The following is a 25,810-nucleotide window of genomic DNA, read 5'->3' on the forward strand; positions in this document are numbered from 1 at the left end:
AGTCTTTCATCCACATCTCCTATAATGTCTTTGGAGTTGAGGGGGGGGGTTGAATATTTCTGATTGCAACTATATATATATATATATATATATATATATATATATATATATATATATATATATATATACACACACACACAGTGGTGTGAAAAATTGTTTGCCCCCTTTCTGTTTTCCTCTTGTTTTTTTTACATATTTGTCACACTTAAGTGTTTCTGAACATCAAACCAATTGAAATATTTGTCAGACAACACAAGTAAACACAGAATTCATTTACAGCATTGTGGGGAAATTTTGACGCACTCATCCTTGCAGAATTGTTGTAATTCAGCCTCATTGGAGGGTTTTGGAGCATGAATGGCATTTTAAGGTCATGCCACAGCATCTCAATAGGATATAGGTCAGGACTTTGACTAGGCCACTCCAAAGTCTTCATTATTTTTCTTCAGCCATTCAGAAAATGTGTGTTTTGGATCATTGTCCTGCTGCAGATCCCAAGTGCTCTTCAGATTGAAGTCATGAACAGATAGCCGGACATTCTCCCTTTTTTGGTAGACAGCAGAATTCATAGTTCCTCTTATCACAGCAAATCTTCCAGATGTAATGGGACACACACCTTCCAAACACACCTTCCAAAGAGTTCAACTTCTGTCTCAACATCTCAATCATCAAGATGTGTTCTGGAAAAATTGAGACGAGCTTTAATGTTCTTTTTGCTCAGCAGTGGTTTAATCACTTTTTTACAAAGGGCCATGTAGGCTTGAATTTTTTTCTCCCTTAATAATAAACACCTACATTTAAAAACTACATTTTGTGTTTACCTGTGTTGTACAAGTTGTAGTGATTTGACTACTATGTAAATTGGTTTGATGTTCCGAAACACTTAAGTGTGACCAGAAGTGTTGAAATTTTGGGTATCTATACTTTACTGGAGTAATCTTTCTGCCATCTTTTTACTTCTACTCCTTATATTGTCACGCAGTCAATCTAGCATATCATCTCTCAACAACAACAACAATAACAACAACAACAAATACTTTCCAGCTAAATCGCGCCATCCGGATAGAGTGGATTTGATTGTGGTGGGATGAGAAGTATTAACAGAAACCATTCTGATACCCTTTTGATTTGTACACGGTGCATCGCACATGTCACTCCAGCAATGACACAGCAGACATGAGTAGCTTCGTATGAAGATGTTCATGGCAGAGACTCGAAAACTTGAGCGAAATGTCCCAACTAAGCACCAGCGAGGAGGCTGGTATCCAGGAAGACCAGCTAACCCGTACTGTACATCAAAAGCACTCCGTTGTAGGTTTTTGAATTGTTATCTCTCTTGTCAGCTGTGCATTTGTTGTCATGTTAGTAAATGTTTTGTGTGGGGCACCACACCCTCACTTCTACAGAAGTATTTTTAAACCCTAGTATTTATACTTCTACCTGAGTAATGAATGTGAATGAATGAATGAATGAATAATGACACCTCTGAGTGTGACAAACATAAAAAAGAAAGAAAAGGAAATCAGGAAGGGGGCAAAAACTTTTCACACCACTGTGTGTGTGTGTGTGTGTGTGTGTGTGTGTGTGTGTGTGTATGTATATATATATATCTTATATATATCTTATCGGGCGATATAAAAATTATCGCCGTTAATCTATTCTTAAAGTTGGGTTGGGTACTGGGTCAAAATGGGTAAGCAAACTATGATGACTTTCAACTTGATAGTTTAGCTCGGCTGTATTCCTAACCAAATTGCGCAGTAGGGGCAACCCCTTTTAATGTACAGTATGTAGGCTTACAAATTCATGTTTAACTGAATAAACCGTTGAACACGAGTAGCCTACATTTTATTGAGCATGTTTTTTTTCTTCAAGTATCAAAGTAGAACAGCTTCCTCAAGCAGTCATTGATGCATTTTGGAAACAGGAGATGAGCCCCTGGTCTAATGCACCCTCTGTATTAAGAAACCCTATCTCAAAAACTGACTTTTAGTCATTACTTGGGTAGCATGCATATGAGCCATTTTAATATAGATTAATCTAGATTAATTTCAAGATTTCAGTGAGATTAATCTAGAGATAAAAAAAAATAATAATCTATGCCCACCCCTAATATATATAATTATATATATATATATATATATATATATGGCAGCACACCACGGAGGAGGAGGCCGCTGCTTACCCACAGAAACATAACTGCATGCCTGAAGATAGCCAAAGTGTTCCTCAACACTCCACAACGCTACTGGGAAAATGTTTTGTTAACTGAGGAAACAAAGGCTGTACTGTAAGGGAAGAACACGCAGCACTTTATATGTTGCAAAATGGACACTGCACACCAACAGGAAAACATCTCCCAACAGTGAAGTACGGTGGTGGGAGCATCGTGATTTGGGGGTTGCTGTGCTGTTTCGGGCCTGAACCTCTTGCCATTATTTGGGGGGAAATGAATTCAAGGTATCCTACAGAACAACACGAGGGTGACCGTCCACCAGCTGAAGCTCAGTAGATCTACTACAGTCAATCTACTACAGAATGGGTTCAGGAATAGACAATCTGCAAATCTGCCTCAGTTCTGGCCCAGTCAGAGTCCAGACCTGAAGCCAACAGAGATGCTGTGGAAGGATCTCAAGAGAGCTGTTCACACCAGACATCTGGAGACTGCTGAAGTCATCTTCAGCTCCTGTGGCATTAGGGAAATGACCCAGAAAACACACGCTTCCAAGCAGCATTAGTCACACTCACTGTAGGACTTCCCCAGGTAGGGTTCGTTTGTGTGTGTGTGTGTAGATGTGTGTGTGGGCGTGTGCATCAGAGTGTGTGTTTGTGGGTACACGTGTTCATGCAGACAAAATAGAACGATCAAAGTGAGAGATAAAGAGAGAGAGTGAGTGTAATATCATTCTAATGCATGAAGGGTCATGAATATGGTCATAATTACAAGGTTAGACACAAGTGCCATGTACATTACAGTTAAGCGTACAGTGTATACACACACACACACAAACAAATGCGGAGCTGAGGCGAGAGCATGTGTATGTGTACATGGAATTCAGTTTGATAAAGGTCTTCTCTCCAGAGACATCTGGTGTGTGTGACTCAACCCTGTTCTCTGGCAGCAGGCTGAGAATCCCAGAATGCAAACAGCATGCATATACTCACACACACACACACACCACATGCATACACACACACACACACACACACACACACACACACACACACACACACACACACACACACACACACACACACACACACACACACACACACACACACACACACACACACACACACACACACACACACACACACGTACGTACGTACATCTACCCCCAAAGAAAATGGGCACATGCTGCTCTTCCCCCTTCATGGCTGTGTGTGAAATATGACATTAGCTGCTGAATGTCTGCTTTGGCCAAACTTAGAACACAGTGTATATGCCTGCCTCTCTCTCACACACACACACACACTGAAACCAACCAAGGGCACATAAAGACTATGTGCCCAAAGATTGTGTGTCAGAATGCGACAGAAGATGTGTGTGCGTGCGTGCGTGCGTGTGTGTGTGTGTGTGTGTGTGTGTGTGTGTGTGTGTGTGTAACACATCTGCAGCCCACCCTGCTCACCCGGACGAGTCGGCTGCACCGAACTCCGTGCACCAGGGGGCATCAGAGAGGAGGCCCCAGCCTCTACATGCTACAGTCCCCCACGGGTAACCACCATGATTAAAAGCATGACAACCAAGCAAGGCAGCAGGTCTGTTTATTTGACTCCACCGTGGACACGCCGATCTCCTCAGGACACGGACAGGCGTCAGGGGATGTGGGTGTGTAAATTGGAACGGTGAATCAGGCATGGCTGACACAGTCTCACTCCATTTTCATGATTAAAACATGCAGGATTTTAGTGGTCGCTGCTGGGCACGGAAGCCCACCGCACTGGGAATTATGGGACACCACCAATAACTACGAGAGGGGGAAAATACATACATACATACACACATTCATACATACACACATACACACACACAGACACACACACACACACACATATATATATATATATATATGAAAGTTTGTGAACTCCTTGAGTAGTTCAGATTTTTCTATTGTTCTATCATGGTTCTCTTATTTTATCATCACCATTTTTTTGTATTAGAAATATCAGGTTTATGTTCATCAATTCAGTTTCCTTGTGTTGAGGCAACTGTGTGAGACTACATGAAACATGGATTTAGAGCATGTGCAGACATAAATGAACCACAGCTGCATTGGTGAAGTCAATTAGGTAAAAGCACCACATGCGCATGTTCAGACCCATCAAATCCTTGGGAAAAGCCACACAGATTAAAGGGGGAGGAAACCAACCAACCCACTGCTGTGCCATGGCATAAAGCACACAGATCAACAATGCTGAGAGGAGACACCCGAGGACATCGGGAAGAGGGCAACTGCCCATCAGTCTGGGGAAAGATACAAGAGCATCTCCAAAAGATTCCAGCTCCATCCATTCACGCAAAAATCATTTACAAATATATTTGTTTGGTTGAAGTAACGGCTGCAAAAGGAGGTGCCACAAGCTACTAACATACTTACATACTAACAGTTCATATACTTACTTTGGCACTTGGCAGATTTCAGTTACTGGTGATTTCATTACTGGTGTTGAATAATTAACAAAAATACACATCAGTGTGTCATTTAATTGGAAGGTCTGCTTTATAAATTTCATACTTTATTTTAAGAAAAATCATGTTTGGGTAGTTCACAAACCTTCGAGCAGCACTGTGTGTGTGTGTGTGTGTGTCTGTGTGTGTGTGTGTATAATTATTTTACCTACAGATGCCACATGACAAACACCACCCTGACCCACCATGCCAAGCCATCACCTCCGTCTACCATGGAGAGTTTCAACCAGCCTGGAGTTCATGCTGCTTGGTTACAGCTCTCAATCTGGAACTGTATGTGTTAGGCAGTAATGTTTAACCAACCGCCCAACGCTGCAGTCTGCTCCTTACCAACCCATCCCTGCCAGAGCTTTAACCGAGGTCAAGACCTGCTATTAATGCAGGTCCTGCAGGGGGAGCCATGTCCACAAATGTGGCAGGCCACGCCTCCTTCCTGCTAGTGCGGACACGCCCTCGTGTCCCGCAGATTCCGCCGTCTCATCCAGCTGCGTTATGATGTCAGCACATTCCAAGCTTGACAATGTTTCATCATCACGGAAAACTGTTTGACTCTCTCAAACTCAAACACCCAGACATTTCTACCAGAACCGTACAGTAACTACAGAAAAACACTAACAAAAGGGCTGACCATAACCTCTACAATATCTCTGATGACCAGAAGCCCAAACAATAGGGCTGACATTTCATTACTGAGTAAAAAAAAATGTGGCTTTTTTATTGCTTTTGTTTTGCCTATTTTCACAAGAAAAGTACACTTCTTTTCACAAGGTGCCATTCTGAGGTAGCGATCAAATCTATGGGAAGGTGTTTCTCAACGACACCTCGTTTTGAGACTGTGATTGAGGGAAAATTTCAGTTATCAATAAACGTGTTTTTAGTAGTGTACTTCCTGTTGTGAGTGCATGCACGTGTGCGCTCAGAGCCTGTGGTAGTCACGGCAGCAGCGGCTGACCCCAGTGAGGTCTACACAGAGGTCAGAGGTCGGCTCGCTGACGTGTCTGACCGTGTCGAACACAGTCGCCCGCCGTTTCCTTTCTCAAAATGAGCCTGCCATGTGCAAGATGCCCACCTCAGGGGCTGAGCTGCGTCCCACACCGCTGCAGCCAGGACGTGAACTAGAGCGCGGTCACAATAAACTGCAGTGTTTCCACAGGACACGCCTCCACCCTCTCCGCCAGCAGGGGGCGGGGCCAAAGAGCTGGCAGCTGACAGTCAGACGACTTAATTCCTTTGAAGAGTCCGGGTGAGTTCCTGCAGCACGGCCATCTGGGTCACTGATCGTTCGCCAGAAGCCCGGAGGCGCTCCGCAGAGCCCCAAACACACGCCCACCAAGAAGAGGCCCGAAAACTCTGTAAATTCACCCAGAACGAGGACCCACACACACACACACACACACACACACACACACACACACACACACACACACACACACACCCAAATGCGCGTGAGGCTTCAATCTCACCCTGACAATCGGCAGAGCACAGCCCTGTGGGCTGAAGACCACCCAACACCATCACACACAGTACGGCAACCAGAGAGGGACTTCAAAAGAAGCCGTCTGGACCCTGGCATGGTGCTGAGCCCCTGCAGGCGGGAGGCAGTCCGGCTTGAACCTCCTGCTCTAAGCAAACCGTGCAGAGAGGACATCGTGGATCAGAGGTGCCCGTGTCCGGACCGGAAACCCTACAGCCTTCTCAGGCAGTCCAGTTCCAGGTTCCTGGATTAGCAACCGCAGATGAGCCAATCACAGTCAGGGAGTGCAGATAACAGCAGAAGGTGTACAGAACAGGCCACACCTGCGTCCAGGTTACTGCACGCTCTCCGCAGTCAGAGGACTGGACATGACAGTTGGCCTACACGGGAGCCCAAACTCTGAAACCATAAGGAACCTGCCAGTCCGCCACTGGCACTACAAACACATTCAAACAGCACCAGTGACACAACACTTGACTCAATTAGCACTCCTACACCAACACCTTGGGAAGGCTTCCTGATTAACACTGCCATCTTGCAAACAGGTTGTGAGAAGCTGTGGAAGGTGGTGGTTATGGCGGGCAGGAGCTGGGAGAGGAAGAGGAAGAGTGAACGCACCGATCTTGGGGCTGCGCTCCTCTCCTCTGTTGTGGATGCTGATGGGGGAGTAGATGAAGGGGCTGGCAGAGGTCACGCCCTGACCTGGCTGACCTTTCACCTTATGGGGTCGAAGACTTGCAGGCAGGTTCAGGAGAGAGACCGACCTACAGTAAGGGGACGGGGAGGGTGAAAGAGGAGAGGAGGAGATAGAATGGGAGAGAGAGAGAGAGAAAGAGAGAGAACATAAGATGTATTTTACAGTCTACTGTTCAAACAAATCAAACACTCAGTATATTCAGACAACATTAAAACATTTTTATTAGACTGGATACTGCACCTTCCGCAGAATCTGACAGCACCCACAAACTTCAGCTCACACCCCCGCCCTCCTCTCTCTCTCTCCCACACACACACACACACACACACACACACACACACACACACACACACACACACACACACACACACACACACACACACACACACACACACACACACACACACACACACACACACACACACACACACACACACACACACCTCACAGGATGGTTCCATCAAGTCTCTCTCTTGCTGGATGAATGCGGTGTTGTTTGTGAAGTGCATCTTGTCAGGCCGAGTCTGACCCTGCCCTCGGAGACAGTGACTGATGATGGCCAGGTGTGTGTGTGTGTGTGTGTGTGTGTATACACACTTCAGTGGTTCACCATAGCGCAGGTGGACAGCATGGCCCGTGGCACTAACACACAGAGGAGCTGGGTTTAAAGCAGAAGAAAAGAAGTGCTGACTTCACAACCTCAAACGTGCAGTCACAGGCCAGCAAGACGGACAGGCATTATGGCTGATCTGACAGTACACGTGTGCATGCGTGCGTGCGCGTTGCGTGCATGTGTGTGTGTGTGTGTGTGATGCCCAAGGCCTGAGCTCATCAGCCTTTGGTATAAAATTCTTAAACAATGATTTAAATAAAAGATTTCATCAAAGATCTTGACATCATATCCTACAGGAGACATGGCACAAGGCTGACATGGACACTCCTGTCCCACAGAAAATAGAGACGTTATGGTTCCTTCCCAGATGCTGAGCTCAGCACATCAAGGCAGATACTCAGGGGAATTAATAATCTGGTACAAATCAAATTTATCAATACATGGACATTCTTCAATAAGGAAAATAATATTTGGCTTAAAATCAAAGGCACCACTGTCTGTTTACAGAGGGACATATTCCTGTGTGCCATCTACACCCCTGCCTTACAGTCCCGGTACTATTCCAAACACGTTTCCAGCGTTAGAAAAACAGGCGCGTCATATCTAGGCCCAGGTAACTGTGCTCATCAGCGGGGATCTGAACGCTACAACAGGGACACAACTTGGTTCATTAAAAGAGCAGCGACAGACACTACTCTCGCTCGGCCCCCGTACACTCCCTTAGCCCAGCAAGCTGTACAACATCAGGACACCATACAGACGGACTCAAAACAGCACAAAAGAGTTCCAGAAAGCAATCAGTACTACTGCCAAAACACTTTTAGACAACGTTCTGAACACATATAACATCAGTAAAGAAGAAGTCACTCTGGCAGTCAAAAAATCTAAGCAAAAGCTAAATTAAAACTTAAGGGGACATCAAAATTCAAATGTACCCTTGTGTCTTAACTGTCAATTAAAACGGAAAGAACTTAGGAAATCATCAAATCAAAAACAGAGACCCAAACACTAACATACACCTTCGCTACTGTGAGACATTAAAGGAATATAAACAAACACTCAGAACCAAAAACACACAATACACTCCCAAGCAACTGGCACTAATGGAGGAATTGATCAAAGCCAATTTTGGGACAACTGGAACAATCTTTAAAAAGAGAGACCCTGAAGAACTAACAATAAAACATGGAGATATTTGGACACATGTTTCCCAGCCCTTTTCCAGAGTCAAATCTAGAATAAAACAACAAAAAAACACAGGACCTCGAATTGGCAATTAAAGATAAACAAAACCCATAAAACTTCTCATTTACGGAACAGGAACTCAAGGAGAAAATGAACAAACTAAGATCAAGGAATGCATGTGGGCCTGGTGGTGTACTGAATGAAACGATCAAATGCACAAGCTCTATATTTCATTTGGCTATTCTAAAGCTGTTTAACCTGGTTCTGAGTGTAGGTACCTTCCCTGAAATATGGAATCAAGGACTAATAAGCACTAAATCCGGAGATCAATTCCCTAACGATTACAGAGGCATCTGTGTGAACAGTAATCTGGAGAAGTTAATGAGTAACATTTTAAAATGACTAAACAATGTCCTGTGCTGACATCAAATCGGAATCCTTCCAAATGACTGCACTACAGATCATATTCACGCGCTACATTTCCTAATTGATAAATATGCTGCCCAAAATAAAAGTTACATTTTTGCACACTTTATAGACTTTAAAGTGGCATTTGATTCAATCTGGCAATAAAGTTTATTTTACAAAATTACAGAAAGTGGTATAGGAGATAAAACCTAAGATCTCAAAGTCGATGTACACAGGAAATAGATGCAGAATAAAAACAGCCATAAAGGAACAAATGTCCTCACAGGAGCGTGGAGAGAGTCAGGCCTGCTGACTAAGCCCAAAACTTTTAATATCTATATTAATGAATTGGCAAAAACACTAGAAGTATCTACAGCTCCTGGTCTCACTCCCATGACTCCGAGATTAAATTCCTCCAGCAGAATCTGGACCTGCTGAAGCAGTACTGCCAGAACTGGGCCCTGCAGTGAACCTGAAAAAGACGAACATCCTGATGTCTTGATCCCTGAGATCTGGATCTTTTCTGGAACATTATATTAGGGACCAGCAATACCGAATATGCAAACTGCAATTATTTAGGAATCAAATGTGTTCTTCTGGACTTTTTAACCTTGGCAGTGAATGAACTGAGAGGTAAAGCTTTATGCCATAAAACAACAAATACTGATAAACCCCAATCAAGATACGGCTACAAATATTTGAGTCTGCAGTTGAACCTGTTGTCCTGTGTGGCTGTGAGCTGTGGGGTTGCACATGGGACAAACACCCAGCTGAGACCCTGCATGCAGAGTTCGGTTGAACTATGTCAAAGGTGCCCAGGAGCTCTGCAAAATCAGTGACATTTGGTGAGTTCAAACATCTCTGTGATGAGAAGCTGCCGTATGTTGTTGGTGAACATAGAGTTCAGCACACTGGCAGGGCTGTATGTCCACTCTACAGTCTGAGGGACAGTGAGGGACCATATAACACAGTGTTGTATGTCCACTCTACAGTCTGAGGGACAGTGAGGGACCATATAACACAGTGTTGTATGTCCACTCTACAGTCTGAGGGACAGTGAGGGACCATATAACACAGTGTTGTATGTCCACTCTACAGTCTGAGGGACAGTGAGGGACCATATAACACAGTGTTGTATGTCCACTCTACAGTCTGAGGGACAGTGAGGGACCATATAACACAGTGTTGTATGTCCACTCTACAGTCTGAGGGACAGTGAGGGACCATATAACACAGTGTTGTATGTCCACTCTACAGTCTGAGGGACAGTGAGGGACCATATAACACAGTGTTGTATGTCCACTCTACAGTCTACATTACTACTACTGATAGCAGTTACACTATTGTTGTGTATTCTATGTCTGTTTGATAAAACCAATGTGAATAGCGTTGGCAATACAAATGTGCATGTCATGCCATTAAAGCTTCATTTAATTGAATTTAACTGAATTTAAATTGAGAGAGTGGGAGAGATAGAAAGGCAGAGAGAGAGAGAACAGCTGACATCTGGGCTATGTCTTATTAATGAGCTTATGAGTCACACAGTCATTGTCAACATGGGTTGCTAAATGTAGACCAGGAAGTATACAAGCTCCTCTGACCACTGCCATGCCATACTAGTACAGCACCAACACAGAGACACGATCCAACACCCTTATCCAGAGTCTCCAACACCCTCACTTCCAGAGTCTCCAACACCCTCACTTCCAGAGTCTCCAACACCCTCACTTCCAGAGTCTCCAACACCCTTATCCAGAGTCTCCAACACCCTCACTTCCAGAGTCTCCAACACCCTCACTTCCAGAGTCTCCAACACCCTCACTTCCAGAGTCTCCAACACCCTCACTTCCAGAGTCTCCAACACCCTCACTTCCAGAGTCTCCAACACCCTCACTTCCAGAGTCTCCAACACCCTTATCCAGAGTCTCCAACACCCTCACTTCCAGAGTCTCCAACACCCTCACTTCCAGAGTCTCCAACACCCTCACTTCCAGAGTCTCCAACACCCTCACTTCCAGAGTCTCCAACACCCTTATCCAGAGTCTCCAACACCCTCACTTCCAGAGTCTCCAACACCCTTATCCAGAGTCTCCAACACCCTTATCCAGAGTCTCCAACACCCTTATCCAGAGTCTCCAACACCCTCACTTCCAGAGTCTCCAACACCCTCACTTCCAGAGTCTCCAACACCCTCACTTCCAGAGTCTCCAACACCCTCACTTCCAGAGTCTCCAACACCCTCACTTCCAGAGTCTCCAACACCCTCACTTCCAGAGTCTCCAACACCCTCACTTCCAGAGTCTCCAACACCCTCACTTCCAGAGTCTCCACTGTAGCTTGAGAGTAACTCCACATCTCAAAGCATTTGACCAAGGAAGCTGGTGAAGGTGAAGACGCAGATTCAGGAAGAGCACACTCTATCAACACGGCCAGATCTTCAGAACTCAGTCTGGCTCAATGCTACGATCATCACCGCGAGCCCCGGCAGGGGAGGCGAGGACGGTAATGGTGACATTTATTCTTCCTAACAAGACAATGATTTCTTGAACAGCGAGAGGGAGCGATAATTCATTAAAAGTAATTTCACAGGCGCTGTCTCAATCAAACTGCCATGTAAAACCTGCTCATCCATTTTAAGGACAGAGTGGGAGGAGGGGGAGCAGGAGAGAGAGAGAGAGAGAGTGAGAGAGTGAGAGAGGGAGGGCAGGGAGGGGCTTCACTCACATGTAGAGAAGGAATGATGATGTGAGATCACAACCATTAAGTGATGCTCAAATCAAACCCTCCTCCACAGAGACCAGAGAAAGGTTCACGCTGCCCAAAGACCAACACCCTGGCCTCAACGCAGGAGACCCAAGAAAGGTGGTGGTGGAACACAGCAGCGTGTATGGTTTTGAACCAATATTTGTATATATACAAGGTCTGCTGTTGGATTTGTTGAAACTCACCAACAAAGGACAGAAGTTCAGACTAGAGCCTGGATTAAAAATATTTCTTTTTGTCACATTATTATGGAGCTGCACAGAAAATGTTAAAATAGTGTAAGTGTGTAAAATGATAAAGTTTTAAATATTTCAGCCCACAGTGTAAACAGAGCCATGCATCATGAGTCAATAGACAGGTGTTGCTAATCAGCAGGCTGTGGCTTGATTAAGCAACCATGAAGCCAATTATTAACAGGCCATTCCACATTAGAATAAAATAATTCCAACACATTCTCATAACGGACATCCTCACAAACAAATGTTAGCGTTTACACTGAGAATGGGAGACACAATCAATCACAGAAGTCATATCTAATTCTTCATTCAAGCCACTAGGGTCTAGCGTTTTATATTTGCATTCACTGTGAAGTAAAACTTGATCCATGTTATTACCATGATGATTAGGAATCAATCACATCATTGCCTCTGAATGCCAAATTCCAGATGAAATGACTGGCGGCCAAAAGCGCCAGCTACAGCAGATCTAGGATCAGCTCGGCGGACGGTACTTTTGTGGTCTTTAATTCTACATTTAATTGTCTCTTTACAATAACAACATTTAGCACAATTTCAGCAAGGAAGCCAAACCACTGTCCGAACGTCACTGGCGAACAGCGTTTCCACGTGTGTCGGCGTCTACCAGTGTGTGTCTAATGATTTTTCATCTGGATATAGATCAAAATAGAAGGGAGTTGATCCCTTTACCATCATCATGAAGAGAATAACTGAGAAAAACTGTTATAATGGCAAATACAAACATTCCACTCCTGTTTGTAGGTTATAGGGGAGGATCCTTTAAAAATGGGTGTGGTCTCTGCATCATCCTGGATGTCCTGGGTTTAAGTAGAACATTAGCCAGAGTTGTACTTAGGAGGATGACGAGCACCAAAGGAGTGGATGTCTTAACACATGACTGTTTATATGTCAGGGTGTCTGCTCTCTGAGCAGGTAAAACACATCATCTATAGCTTCCTTAGGAAGTAGAGATGTTAAAATATTCACCCAGCTTCATACGTTTCTGCAGTAATCTTAATTCTCACTGAAGATGAGCTTAAGTCTTATTACCTGTGAGTAAGAGACTTTTGCAGACCTTCGAGTGGAAAGAGTCGTAAGCTTGCTTATGGTTGTCCATCGAGTCCGATGATGACGTCCACTTCTATTCTTAACGGTGAGTTTTCTGATGGCTGTATAGTCCTATCCTGGACCTACATGTCCTGTTGCAGGTGGGACATGTAAATAAGGTGGTAGTGGTACTGGGAACCATAGGTGCATTTCTCCTTCTGAGCCTACTCTGTTGTCTCCTAGCTGTCCTTGCATCCTCCAGAACTTGGATCCCATCTGCACACATCTTCCTGCAGGTGATGCGATCAGCAGCCAAGTGCTCCAGGTCTCCGTATTTGATGTTACATTTCTTTAGGGCTACTTTCAGCTGGTCTTTATAGCGCTTCTTTTGGCCCCCAGCTGTGCGCTGTCCAAAGTCTAGTTGTCCATACAGCACTTTGCGAGGTAGCCGATTCTGGGACATTCTTATGACATGCCCCAGCCATCGCAATTGATGTTGGGTGATGGTTGCCTCAATACTAATACAGCCTGCTTTACTGAGGATCTCTGTGTATGGCACTCGATCCTGCCAAGTTATCCCCAAGATACGCTGAAGACAGGATATGTGGAAGTGTTCCGTGGTCTTGATGTGTCGGCTGTAAGTGACCCAGGCTTCACAGCTATAGAGAAGAGTGGTGATACAAACAGCTTGGTAGACACAGACTTTAGTATGAAGATGTAAATTTTTGTTTTGGAAGACCTGGCGCCTGCGAATCCATCAAGCATCAGTTGCTTTTGGGAGACTGTGTTGGACCTCGTTGTCAATGCAGTTGTCATCAGAGAGGATACTTCCCAGATATCTAAAGGATTGGGGTACAGACAGATGTGTGCCTGAAAGAGTGAAGACGGGTGGTGTAGATGGGGTGGCAGCACTCCATTGACATTGGTGATGTTAATGGTCAGCCCCAACCTGCTGTATACCCTCAATGCTGCATCAAGTACCATCTGGAGGTCCTGTGGGGTGTGAGCCACGAGAGCACAGTCATCTGCATATTGTAGCTCAAGGACCTTTACCCTGTGAAGCTTGGTAATTGCATACAGCCTCCTGATGCTGAAAAGATTTCCATCTAGTCTGTAGGCTACTGTAATCCCACTGTTGTTCTCAATCTCTTTGTGGAGGAGCTGTGTGACGCATATAAGAAAAATGTTAAAAAGTAAAGGGGCTAATACACACCCCTGTCTGACTCCTGTTCGCACAGGGAAAGGAGAAGACTCTTGTCCTCCTATTATCACCCTGGAGGTCATCCCGTCATGAAATTGACGCAGTATGTTAACAAATTTGTTCGGGCATCCGATTCTAAGGAGAATATCCCACAGAAGATCTTTCTGCACTGTGTCAAAGGCTTTAGAGAGGTCAACAAAAGCCATAAACATGTCCCTATGTTGTTCCCTGCACTTTTCCTGAAGTTGCCGGGCTGTAAAGATCATGTCTACAGTGCTTCTGTTTCTTCTAAAACCACACTGTGACTCAGGCAGCATTGATTCCGAAATGTTATTTCGTAATAGAGTCGTAAGCAAGTACAAAAGGAGAGACTACAGTTGTATAGTAGACTGAGGTATTTAAACCAGAGCTTTCTGACTCAAACACCCAATACCAGGATGTGCTAGACTCCATGTGTACTCCAGAGCTGGTGGAACTTGGAGAAATAGCTGGAGCTCATCAAATGTGGATGTAGCACTACCAACAATGTTATTAACATATCTCAGAAATGGACAGAGGGGTTGAGGTTCAGTACGCTGTTCACAAACACACACACATGAAACAAAGACGTTTGCATGTCATGGTTCCTTTTTAGCACTCCTACTAACTCATATTGGTGAGAAGGATGTGGAGTCAAAGGTGAAGAGTTCAGAGTTAAACAGATTCTGACAGGCTTAAAAGAATATGTGTGGGTGGGTTCTTCTCGGGTCTTGCATCAAGAAAATCTCTCAAAACCATCTTTCTTTAATTAACGTGAACTTCCTTGACATTAAGCACCCCTAGAACTCTCCTGAAGTGTTCTGTAGTAATCTTCTGGACCTCTCTCTCCTGAAGTGTTCTGTAGTAATCTGGTTTATTATACCAGGCTTCTTTCAGCACTTCCAAGAACTTTTTTGTTATTGCTCAAGTGTAAGGGGCAGTCACACGAAACACTTACCACTGCAGCCTAAAGAAGCTGTTTGTTTCTCTTTTTTAATTGTAGGTTTTAATGTTTTTAATACATTTCCTGCATTCTCTGGTTGTATTGATGAAACAATCTGGACAGATAAACAAGTAGATAAACCCAAGCAGACACTGTGACGGCAGACCTGATGCAATTAAACTGGAGTGGTAGAGGAGGTCTTCTCCAGAGACGCTGTTTAAGACACATTACGTTTAAGGAATGTTAGAAGTTAGAAAGACAAGGTACTGGAAGAAGAAATGGAGAGAACGTGGAAGGTCAACATCAGGGTTGTTCCCGTAGTGATAAGGGCACTTGGGGCGGTGAGCCCTAAACTCTGGAGGACCGACTCCCACAGACGGCAGTAATGATGAAATCAATCTCAGTCCAGAAGAGCACAGTTCTAGGAACAGGGAGAAATGTTACATAACACCCTCAAACCTCCAGGTCTCTGACAGAAGGCCCAAGTGTGAGAAAAAAGATACTACAGGGGTGAGATAAGCGCGCGCGCGCACACACACACACACACACACACACACACACACACACACACACACACACACACACACACACACACTACATATATACACTAAATACATATATATACCCATCCAAATAATCAAAATCAGGTGTTGCAATCACTTCCTTGGCCACAGGTGTATAAAATTAAGCATCTAGGCATGCTTACATTTGTGAAAGAATGGGTCGCTCTCAGGAGCTCAGTGAATTCCAGCGTGGAACTGTGATATGATGCAACCTGTGCAACAAATCCAGTTGTGAAAGTTCCTCACTCCTAAATATTCCACAGTCAACTGTATTATAAGAAAATGGAAGTGTTTGGGAACGACAGCAACTCAGCCATGAAGTGATAGGCCATGTAAACTGATGGAGCGGGGTGAGCACATGCTGAAGCGCATAGTGCAGGGGTACTCAACTGGCGGACCGCGGTCCGGATCCGGACCCGAACGCAGGCCTGTCCGGACCCAATCTCATTCCTGATTAACTGGATGCGGACCAAAACAAAACCGTAGCATTTATTTCAGGGCTATTGAAAAAACACTCCGTCACGAGTGTTACGTTTGCCCCCCCCCCCCCCCCCCCCCCCCCCGCTCAACAACAAGCCTGCCTGGTTGACGCTTCGCGTGCGGCGCGAGGGTCCGCGCGGCGAAAATGACGTAATCGCTGTGGCTCAGCGTTTGCGCGAGTGCCTCGCGCGCTGTCGGTTCGAGAGGTCGTGCACCTCTCGAATATTGTAACTTCGCGCCGCGCTTCAGCGCAATGAACAAAGTCACGTTTTCAGGGTTCATACACCTTTATAAGGTGGAATTAAAGCACTTGTACGTCACTTTCAAGGTCCATTTCAATATTTCCCAGCATGTTAAACATAATTAAGGTAAATATTTATACATATACTCGAAATAATTCGCTTTTATCACATTATTTAATGGTTGTTTATTTAAAAAACGCCCAATCTTCACGTCTTCACGGTCTCTCATGTTTCGTCCTGGAATTACAAGAGGCTCGTATTTGTTAACCTAATACAAGAGAACTATTCAGTCAGACAGCTATTTGTTGTGAAACCAAGTAGTTACAATTTCAAGCATTTTAAAGTACTTTAACCTAAATTCCAGCACTTTTCAAACCTGAAACATATAGCAACATTAAAATTGGTCAGGTAAATGTTCATTACCCTGTTTTGAGGGGTGTTTCTACCACATATCGTTTTGGACAAAACGCCTATCGTTTCGGAGAACACTGCAGTGACGCTCGCGAAAGTATAAACGCCTCCACCGTTCGCCCCCCCCCCTCCCCGCCAACAACTTACGTTCGCCACCCCCCGCCGCACCGGACCTCAGGTCACAGGTATCTGCCAAAATTGGACCGCGGACAAATTTAGTTGAGTACGCCTGGCATAGTGTGAAGAGACGCAACTTTCTAGAGAGTCAATCACTACAAACATCCAAACTTCATGTGGCCTTCAGATTAGCTCAAGAACAGTGCGCAGAGAGCATTATGGAATGGGTTTCCTGATGGTTTGAAGGTGTTAAACAAACCGATCAGCAAGTCTTCTCTTGGTTTCTCCAATGTAATGCCGATTACGTCTCTTGCAAGTAATGAAATACACAAGTCCTGCTGTGGTGCATGAGGATGAAACAATTTATCCTTGTGTGCCAGTTATTTTGGTGGTTGTGTTAATAAATGTACATGTAGCACATCTAGCTCGGTTGCAGACTACAGTACCACAGTTGGAATCTGAATGGTTAATTAAATCATTCTTGATGAGCACATGTTGTTGTCTATAAGAAATTAATGGAGGATGGTTAAAAGGAGGATGCAGTCTGTTCATCATCCTGGAGGATCCTGAAGTGTTTCAATATAATATAATCCTGGAGGATCCTGAAGTGTTTCAGTATAATATCATCCTGGGGATCCTGAAGTGTTTCAGTATAATATCATCCTGGAGGATCCTGAAGTGTTTCAATATAATATTAGCCTGGAGGATTCTGAAGTGTTTCAGTATAATATCATCCTGAAGGATCCTGAAGTGTTTCAATATAATATTAGCCTGGAGGATTCTGAAGTGTTTCAGTATAATATCATCCTGGAGGATCCTGAAGTGTTTCAGTATAATATCATCCTGGAGGATCCTGAAGTGTTTCAGTATAATATCATCCTGGAGGATCCTGAAGTGTTTCAGTATAATATTAGCCATCATATTGTTTGGAATTCATCTTGCCTCAGTAAATTGTTTACAGGTTAGTGCGTCCACTCTCTGAACAGGTAAAACATGACTAACAGCATCTATGACTTCTTTAAGAAAAACACAGTTTTGAAAATGTGCATGCATTTCAATACTTTTCTGGAGGAAGTCATCGTTGTCATTACAAATGTCCCCAAGTCTGAGTAGTTGTGAGTGAGGAATTGAGTTTTTGCTGGCCTTGGAATGGGAAGAATTGTATTGTAGATATGAATGAGAGTCTGTAGGTTTATAATGGATGGTGGTATTTCAACAAGAATTAGTAAAATTCACTGAAACATCCAAAATGGTGATCTTCATGCCAGGACGGGCTATATTACATGTATAATCAAGAGCTGGTGGACCTTGGCGAACGAAGAAATTAACAGTTGGAGTTCTTCTAAAGTTCATGTAGACTTTTAATATCAATTGAAAAAAGCAAGGAGTTGGCAGACAGCGTTTGTCCTTTCAGGCGTCCAAGGATTTGTAGAAAATGTAATGAGTCTTTAACGTATGTACGTAAGAATCGAACAATAGGTTGAAAAATGTCATCGAGAAACTGGGAAATAATTTCTGCAGGGCAAGAACAGGCAGATAAAATGGGACGTCCAGGATTATTTTCCTTATTGAATTTTATGGATAAGACAGAAATGGCTACACTGAGGATTATCTACAATAAGATTGCGTAGAGAATCAGGGAGGTCTCCTGCTGAAATGGCATGATTAATACTGGCCTGAACAGAAGACTATCTGTGGAGTGATATCACAGTTCTGCCTATAAATAGTGTCAGAAAGATGGTTAATTGCTTCCTTTTTATAAAGGTCTTTTCTCCAGACAACAGCACCACCTTTATCAGCTGAGTTTATAACAATGTCACGCCTTTTGTTTACATTTTTAAGGGCAGAGTATCCTTCCTTAGGTAGATCAAGTTTCCTAGTAGGTTTGTTAAATTTAGTTAAGAAACTCTCAATCTTATTTACTTTATTACATTATTTACTTTATTACATTATTTACTTTATATACATCATTCTCATTTTCTAAATCTAATTATCTTAATAGTTTTATCTTATTTACTTTACTTTTTATTCTTATTTACTTTACTTTTTTACTTTTTATGTTATTTTAATATTTTTATCTTTAATTTCTTTTAACACTTTCTTAAAAGAAACATTTTGTCTTTTTGTCTTATCTCCTTTTAATGTTTCTTTTTATTTATACTGTAAAGCACTTTGAGTTGCATGTATGTATGAAAGGTGCTATACAAAAAGATTATTTATTATTATTATTATTAAATGTTATGTTACTAATTTCTTTCACAGAAATGAATATACAAATCAAATGCTTGAAATGTTAACCCTAACCTGTAGGAGGTGTCCAGGAAGATTTAGTTGAGCTATATTTAGAAAAGTCAAGGTTTTCACTGACATTATGATGTGTATTTTGAGTATCTTGGCCAAGTAAGCATGTAGTCTTAAACATTTGAAAAAATCTTTAGTGTCATTAATAGACTTAAATTCATTAGTGATAGGCCTTGTAGGTAGAAATTTTAGGCCTTAGGATAGAAAAGATAATTCAGGAGAAGTTCATTCCAGATAACTGGGAATAGTGACAACTTTGTGGTTTAAACTGGCAGAAGGAGCAATCGGTTGTTTTCACCCTTTTTTGTAAGCAAAGCAAACTTTCTGTTTTTAGTATGAGCCAAAAAAAAAAAAATCTTAATTAAACTGATGGATTAAACACCGGCATTTAAAAAGTATGTTAGGGTCAGAATTATGGGTGTATTTAATTTTGATGATCTATTTGTTCATTAGGTTTATCAATTCTCTGAGCATATATACACTTTATTGCCAAAAATATTTGCTCACCCATCCAAATTATTGTAACCAGGCATTCCAATCACTTCTATGGCCACATGTGTATAAAATTAAGCACCTATGCATGCAGACTGTTTTTACAAACATTTGTGAAAGAATGGGTCTCTCTCAGGAGCTCAGTGAATTCCAGCGTGGAACTGTGATAGGATACCATCTGTGCAACAAATCCTGTCGTGAAATTTCCTCGTTCCTAAATATTCCACTGTCAACTATCAGCTGTATTATCAGAAAATGGAAGTGTTTGGAAATTACAGCAACTCAGTCACAAAGTGATAGGCAATGTAAACTGACGGAGCGGGGTCAGCGGATGCTGAAGCACATAGTGCAAAGAGGTCGGCAACTTTCTGCAGAGCTTCATGGAATGGGTTTCCATGTTCGAGCAGCTGTATCCAAGCCATACATCACCAAGTGCAATGCAAATAAGGTTTGGAGTTATTTTTCAGGAGCTGGGCTTGGCCCCTTAGTTTCAGTGAAAGGACCTCTGAACGCTTCAGCATACCAAGACATTTTGGACAATTCCATGCTCCCAACTTTGAGGAAATCGTTTCCCTTCCTCCCACTGTTCTAGACGGGTCTTTTAAGGGTTCCAAGCTCAGGCTCCATCAAGGGTGGTGTGTGGCAGAGGTGGTTGAACTCACCTGACAATGGGCAGCTTGGTGAAGGGCACAGGGGGCAGTTGAAGACCGTCTGGCAGCGTGAGGACGCTCATGCCCCCGGGGCACTTGGACGTGTAGTTCTCCAAGCTCTGGGTTACTTCCTTCTTCTCTGTGGAGAGCAGGAGAGCAAGAGTTAGGAGCATAAAGGCAATGTTGGAGGGCAGAGACCACGCCTACTCTGGAGGACACAGAAGAGTGTTTAACCAACAGGCCTCTCTCTGCTCTCACTCTGCACCCAAAACGCCGGCTGTCCCCGCAGGTTTTCAGGGGCTGGATCACTCTGAACAGACCGAGGGTCACATGTGTAGCACATGCTGAGAGAGCTGAAACATGGCTCAAAAAGCCCAACAGCTACAAAGACATGGTTGTATGTTTTTAATCTTTGCTGAGATTAAAAACATACAAAAACATACACCTCATGCCACAGGGACATGGAGCACTTTGGCCTGGACTGGGCTGGATGAGGTGCCTTCAGGAGGAGGGGCCGTCAGATCAGCTCCATAGACCTTTATTTACATTACATTTACATTTATGGCATTTGGCAGACGCCCTTATCCAGAGCGACTTACATTTTTATCTCATTTTTTTATACAAGTGAGCAATTGAGGGTTAAGGGCCTTGCTCAGGGGCACCTCAGTCATGGCCTCAGGTCTGGGGATCGAACCTGCGACCCTCCGGTCACAAGACCAGTTCCCTAACCGCTAGGCCATGACTGCCCTTTATGCAGCAGCATTCCTGATATATAGAAGACTGTCTGGAAACACTCTGTTCATTTAGGACTCCAGGATGATTTCAGACATCAACAGCAGCAGCATCCACACGCTAAACCTGATCATAAAATCCATAGTTTACTCATCATGAGAATATTTTAGTAGGAGTCACACATTTAAAGCTCAGTTTCTCATAAAATGCAGTTTCTCATCACACGAGATGTATACTCTAGGTGCTCTCCACAGGGTCTTGAGTTTGTCACAGCCACGTGTTGGGGCCACGTGAGTTTGTCACAGCCACGTGAGTGTCACAGCCACGTGTCGGGGCCACGTGTTAGAAAGATAGATAGAGAGTGAGAGAGAGAGAGACAGTAGACCGAGAGATCTGGACAATGAGATGGAGGGGGAGAAAGCAGAGAATGAAAAAGAAATAAACTTTCTTCCACAGTGAACTTGTGGGGAGAGGTCTCAAGCTTCCAGCAGGCACTGACTCCATAATTAATCCACACTAATTCAATTTCACTCCGTAATGTCGCCATAGTCTGGCAGGTGGAACAGAACGGATGTCTCCTCAGTCCGCGAGTGCTGAAGCTACCGCACACTGGGAAAGGTTAGATCTCTCCTACAGACACCAGAGTTCCAGAGAGCAGAGTCCACATCATATTAAAAACATCTCAGTCAGAACAGAACACACTCTAGACCAAGAGAGCAAGCAATCACAGGACATTCCAGAGGGGTGTGTGTGCGTGTGTACACACAATAAATGCATTAACACACAAATGCTGAAAGAACAAGCAAAATGATCTTTATTTTCCACTTAGCGGAGGGATGTTTCAGGATGTTGGCATCTCTCTCTCTCTCTCCCTCCCTCCCTCTCTCCCTCCCTCTCTCTCTCCCTCTCCACAGAACACCAGTAGAAATGCTGTGGTAACTGGTTTCATTGCACAGAGCCTCACCAGTGTCACTGTCTCAGCTCAATAATGCAAAACAGACTCAAAAACTCGGAGCAAAAATGATTTGCTTATACCCATCATGCAAAAGACTGAGGAAAAGACTGGGACAGAAAGTTGGTTCAGTTTTTCCTTTCTGTCCCTCAAACACACACTTGTACAGACACCAATACATACACATACACAAACACACACACACACACACACACACACACACACACACACACACACACACAAAACTAGACAATCGTGACAATCACTGACCCTGCATGCATGGGGAACTCAATTAGTAATATCAACACTCACATTCATCCACCGTACTTACCCCACACCACTCAAATACCATACTTACCCCTCACCACACATCCACCGTACCCACCCCACACCACACATCCACCGTACCCACCCCACACCACTCATCCTCCGTACCCACCCCACACCACACATCCTCCGTACCCACCCCACACCACACATCCTCTGTACCTACCCCACACATCCTCTGTACCTACCCCACACCACACATCCACCGTACATACCCCACACCACACATCCTCTGTACCTACCCCACACCACACATCCACCGTGCCTACCCCACACCACTCATCCACCGTGCCTACCCCACACCACTCATCCACCGTGCCTACCCCACACCACACATCCACCGTGCCTACCCCACACCACACATCCACCGTACATACCCCACACCACTCATCCACCGTGCCTACCCCACACCACACATCCACCGTACCTACCCCACACCACTCATCCACCGTACCTACCCCACACCACACATCCACCATACCTACCCCACACCACACATCCACCATACCTACCCCACACCACTCATCCACCGTACCTACCCCACACCACTCATCCACCGTACCCACACCACTCATCCACCGTACATACCCCACACCACACATCCACCGTACCCACCCCACACCACTCATCCACCGTACATACCCCACACCACTCATCCACCGTACATACCCCACACCACTCATCCACCGTACATACCCCACACCACACATCCACCGTACTTACCCCACCCACAGTGACCCCCCCACTCTCTCTCTCTGTACTCACCCAGACATGATCACTCAGCGACACTATGAACCCATGATGAATCACCCTCTCCTCACCCCCCACTCAACACAGCACACATACAATTTCTGAGCCCTGGAACACAACAGCGTTCTCCTGAAATGATGCTTAGCTTAATTACCATGGAGGAGTAATCTGTCAATTTGTATGCAACAATTACAATTTCTCTGACATGTTTTTAAGCAATATTTTTTACATCGTTTGAGAGGAGAAAAAATATGGGAGACATTTACAGAGCACCAAAATGTCTTGGAAACCTCTTGAAATGATTTAGCCACCTTAGTGATGCCAGTTTAGTGAAACCCGGAGGGGAGAGAGAGAGAGAGATGAAATGTGAGAGAAAATAAGAGATGAAATGTGAGAGGCTTCATGAAGGAAGGATCGGGCCTGTCAGTGAAGATGAAGTTCCTGCTCACATTGATATGAGTTCCGGAGAGGCGACGAGTGTCTGAGCAAATTATGAATAATTTAGCACAGGGCAGGAAGGAGGGGGAGGGGCAGACGTGTGTGAACAGCCAATCCCATATGGTGCAGCAGGAGCCAAGCTGGCGTTCACCACGGAGGCATGTGCATCAGGCCTAGAGTACAGACACAGCACCACTGGCCTTCGTGTGGGGAGGATGAGCCAAGCCAGCTAAAGGCTTGAGAGGGCGTGGAACCTGTCGGAAGGTTTCTACGGAGACTGTGCTTCTAGAATGCAAATTAATTCAGATATAACCAGGTAAAAACCACATGGAGAGGCTAGAGAGGTGTAATTACTGCAGCCAGTAATTCATAAATCAACAGCAAAATACACGACCAATACAAACTTCAGCAAAGACACGGCCAGAGACTCTGGACACAGTGAGTGTCCTACAGCACGAGGACTGAGATGTCGCTCCAGAATAAAACAGCACTGCACACAACAAACTTTTTCCGTCAAACAACCTGGGTCACGCAAGGTTGAACGGTGAGACAGAGACACCATGCCGTCTACCTCTGGTCTGGACATGTCATTCTGGACCCGACTTGTGGTGATGTGTTTGATAGCACCTCCACACACTCCACCCTCACCCTCTACACCCTTTACATAATTCTTCAAGGCAATTAAAATCAACTACACCACAGCTCCATTAACCCCCCCCCCCCCCCCCCTCGCCTCAGCTCAAAGGGACAGAAACGCTCTTCTCTGTGGAGACCTTCAGAAAGAGCATTTCATAATGCAGCATTCTGCTGTTTCTCTGCCTTTGAACTTCTGTGGTTTGTTCCCACCTCCAGGAAACCAAAGACACCAACCACAAAATGCCACTGTGGGGAAAACACTCATCACTGTGAAAAAAGATCGGGAAGGGGGAGGTGGTGTCTGTTTGTTTTAATTGTTGTATTTTCTTAAAAGATTTGTTTTGAAGAAGATTAACACTGCCAAATAAATGAGTATACATACAGGGATAATCTGTTTTTAAATAAGTCAGTCATTGGTGCATTGGTGCAGGAAGAGGGGTGGATCTCCAGATTGCATAAATGGATAGATAACAAAAGCTCTAGACCTCAATGTGATTTTGGGTGACCTTCCGCATTAAAGCCAAAACTAAATATCCATATGTTTTTATGGAAGGTGATGACTCCATGATCTTACAGGGTGTCACTTTTGGTGGTACAACACAGCAGAGCAACACTACCAAGACTGCTGGTGTTAGTGACAGTGTGAGTTTAATAAGAGATATTTCCAAAGAATAGAACAGAATCTGCTTCATTGAAAGTTGAAAAGAACTATAAAAAAATACATAATTTTACACAATTATACAATTTGGTGAAAAATTACAAATATTTCCACAAAGAATGTTTTATATTGCAGGTTCCCTACAGTAGCATTAAAGGAGCACTGTGCTTCGCTCTCTCTCATCTGACCATTCTAATGTGTGGGGGGCGTGGCCCCCAGTGGATTGACTGAGAGCCACAGTGTCAAACAAAATCACCCAGTTAGTCAGTGTGGCACCACATGGCTTTATGAACTTAGAGGTGAAAGATGGTTAATGTCTCTAACATATCAAATGACCTGTTTACAGGACGCCACAGTTTATATAAACTATATAATCTATGCATTGCATGCATACACATCACAGTATCATTTCTGATAACACTGTAAAAATACATTTGGAGCCAAGCTAAATTGGTTTATGGAAACTATTTAAAAATAAAATGTTACCAAATCATCACCCACATGGGTTGAACATCAGAACACCTGTTTCAGTTCCAGTCTGCTGGCCAATCCAGAGACATGCAGATTCCCACTTTCAAAAAGTCAAAGCGCCCATTACAAAACTCTTGTATTGGGTGCCACTTAATCCCTAGGAAGAAATTTGAGCCACTTTAATTTTGGTCTCGTTTTCTGGAATAAAATGTAGAGAATAACCTCCCACTTGGATTCAAAAAGTGAACATTTGCATATGCGAGCCGTTTCCATTACTGGAGTAGAGCGATGCAGAGTGACTCAAGTGTGGGA

General features: G+C 44.0%; 1 protein-coding gene across 7 annotated transcripts in view; it reads right to left on the minus strand.

The window, feature by feature from the left end:
• trappc9 (trafficking protein particle complex subunit 9) overlaps nt 1–25,810 on the minus strand; it is a 161,492-nt gene that overhangs the window by 112,520 nt on the left and 23,162 nt on the right. For all 7 annotated transcript variants that reach the window (XM_077006093.1, XM_077006090.1, XM_077006091.1 and 4 more), the window contains 2 exons: nt 20,547–20,673; nt 6,786–6,931 (listed from right to left, as the gene is read on the minus strand). In XM_077006093.1, the coding sequence (XP_076862208.1) occupies nt 6,786–6,931; nt 20,547–20,673 (273 nt within the window). The remainder of the gene's footprint in view (nt 1–6,785; nt 6,932–20,546; nt 20,674–25,810) is intronic.

Source organism: Brachyhypopomus gauderio, chromosome 5 (genome assembly GCF_052324685.1).
Source record: "Brachyhypopomus gauderio isolate BG-103 chromosome 5, BGAUD_0.2, whole genome shotgun sequence".
Taxonomy (NCBI): domain Eukaryota; kingdom Metazoa; phylum Chordata; class Actinopteri; order Gymnotiformes; family Hypopomidae; genus Brachyhypopomus; species Brachyhypopomus gauderio.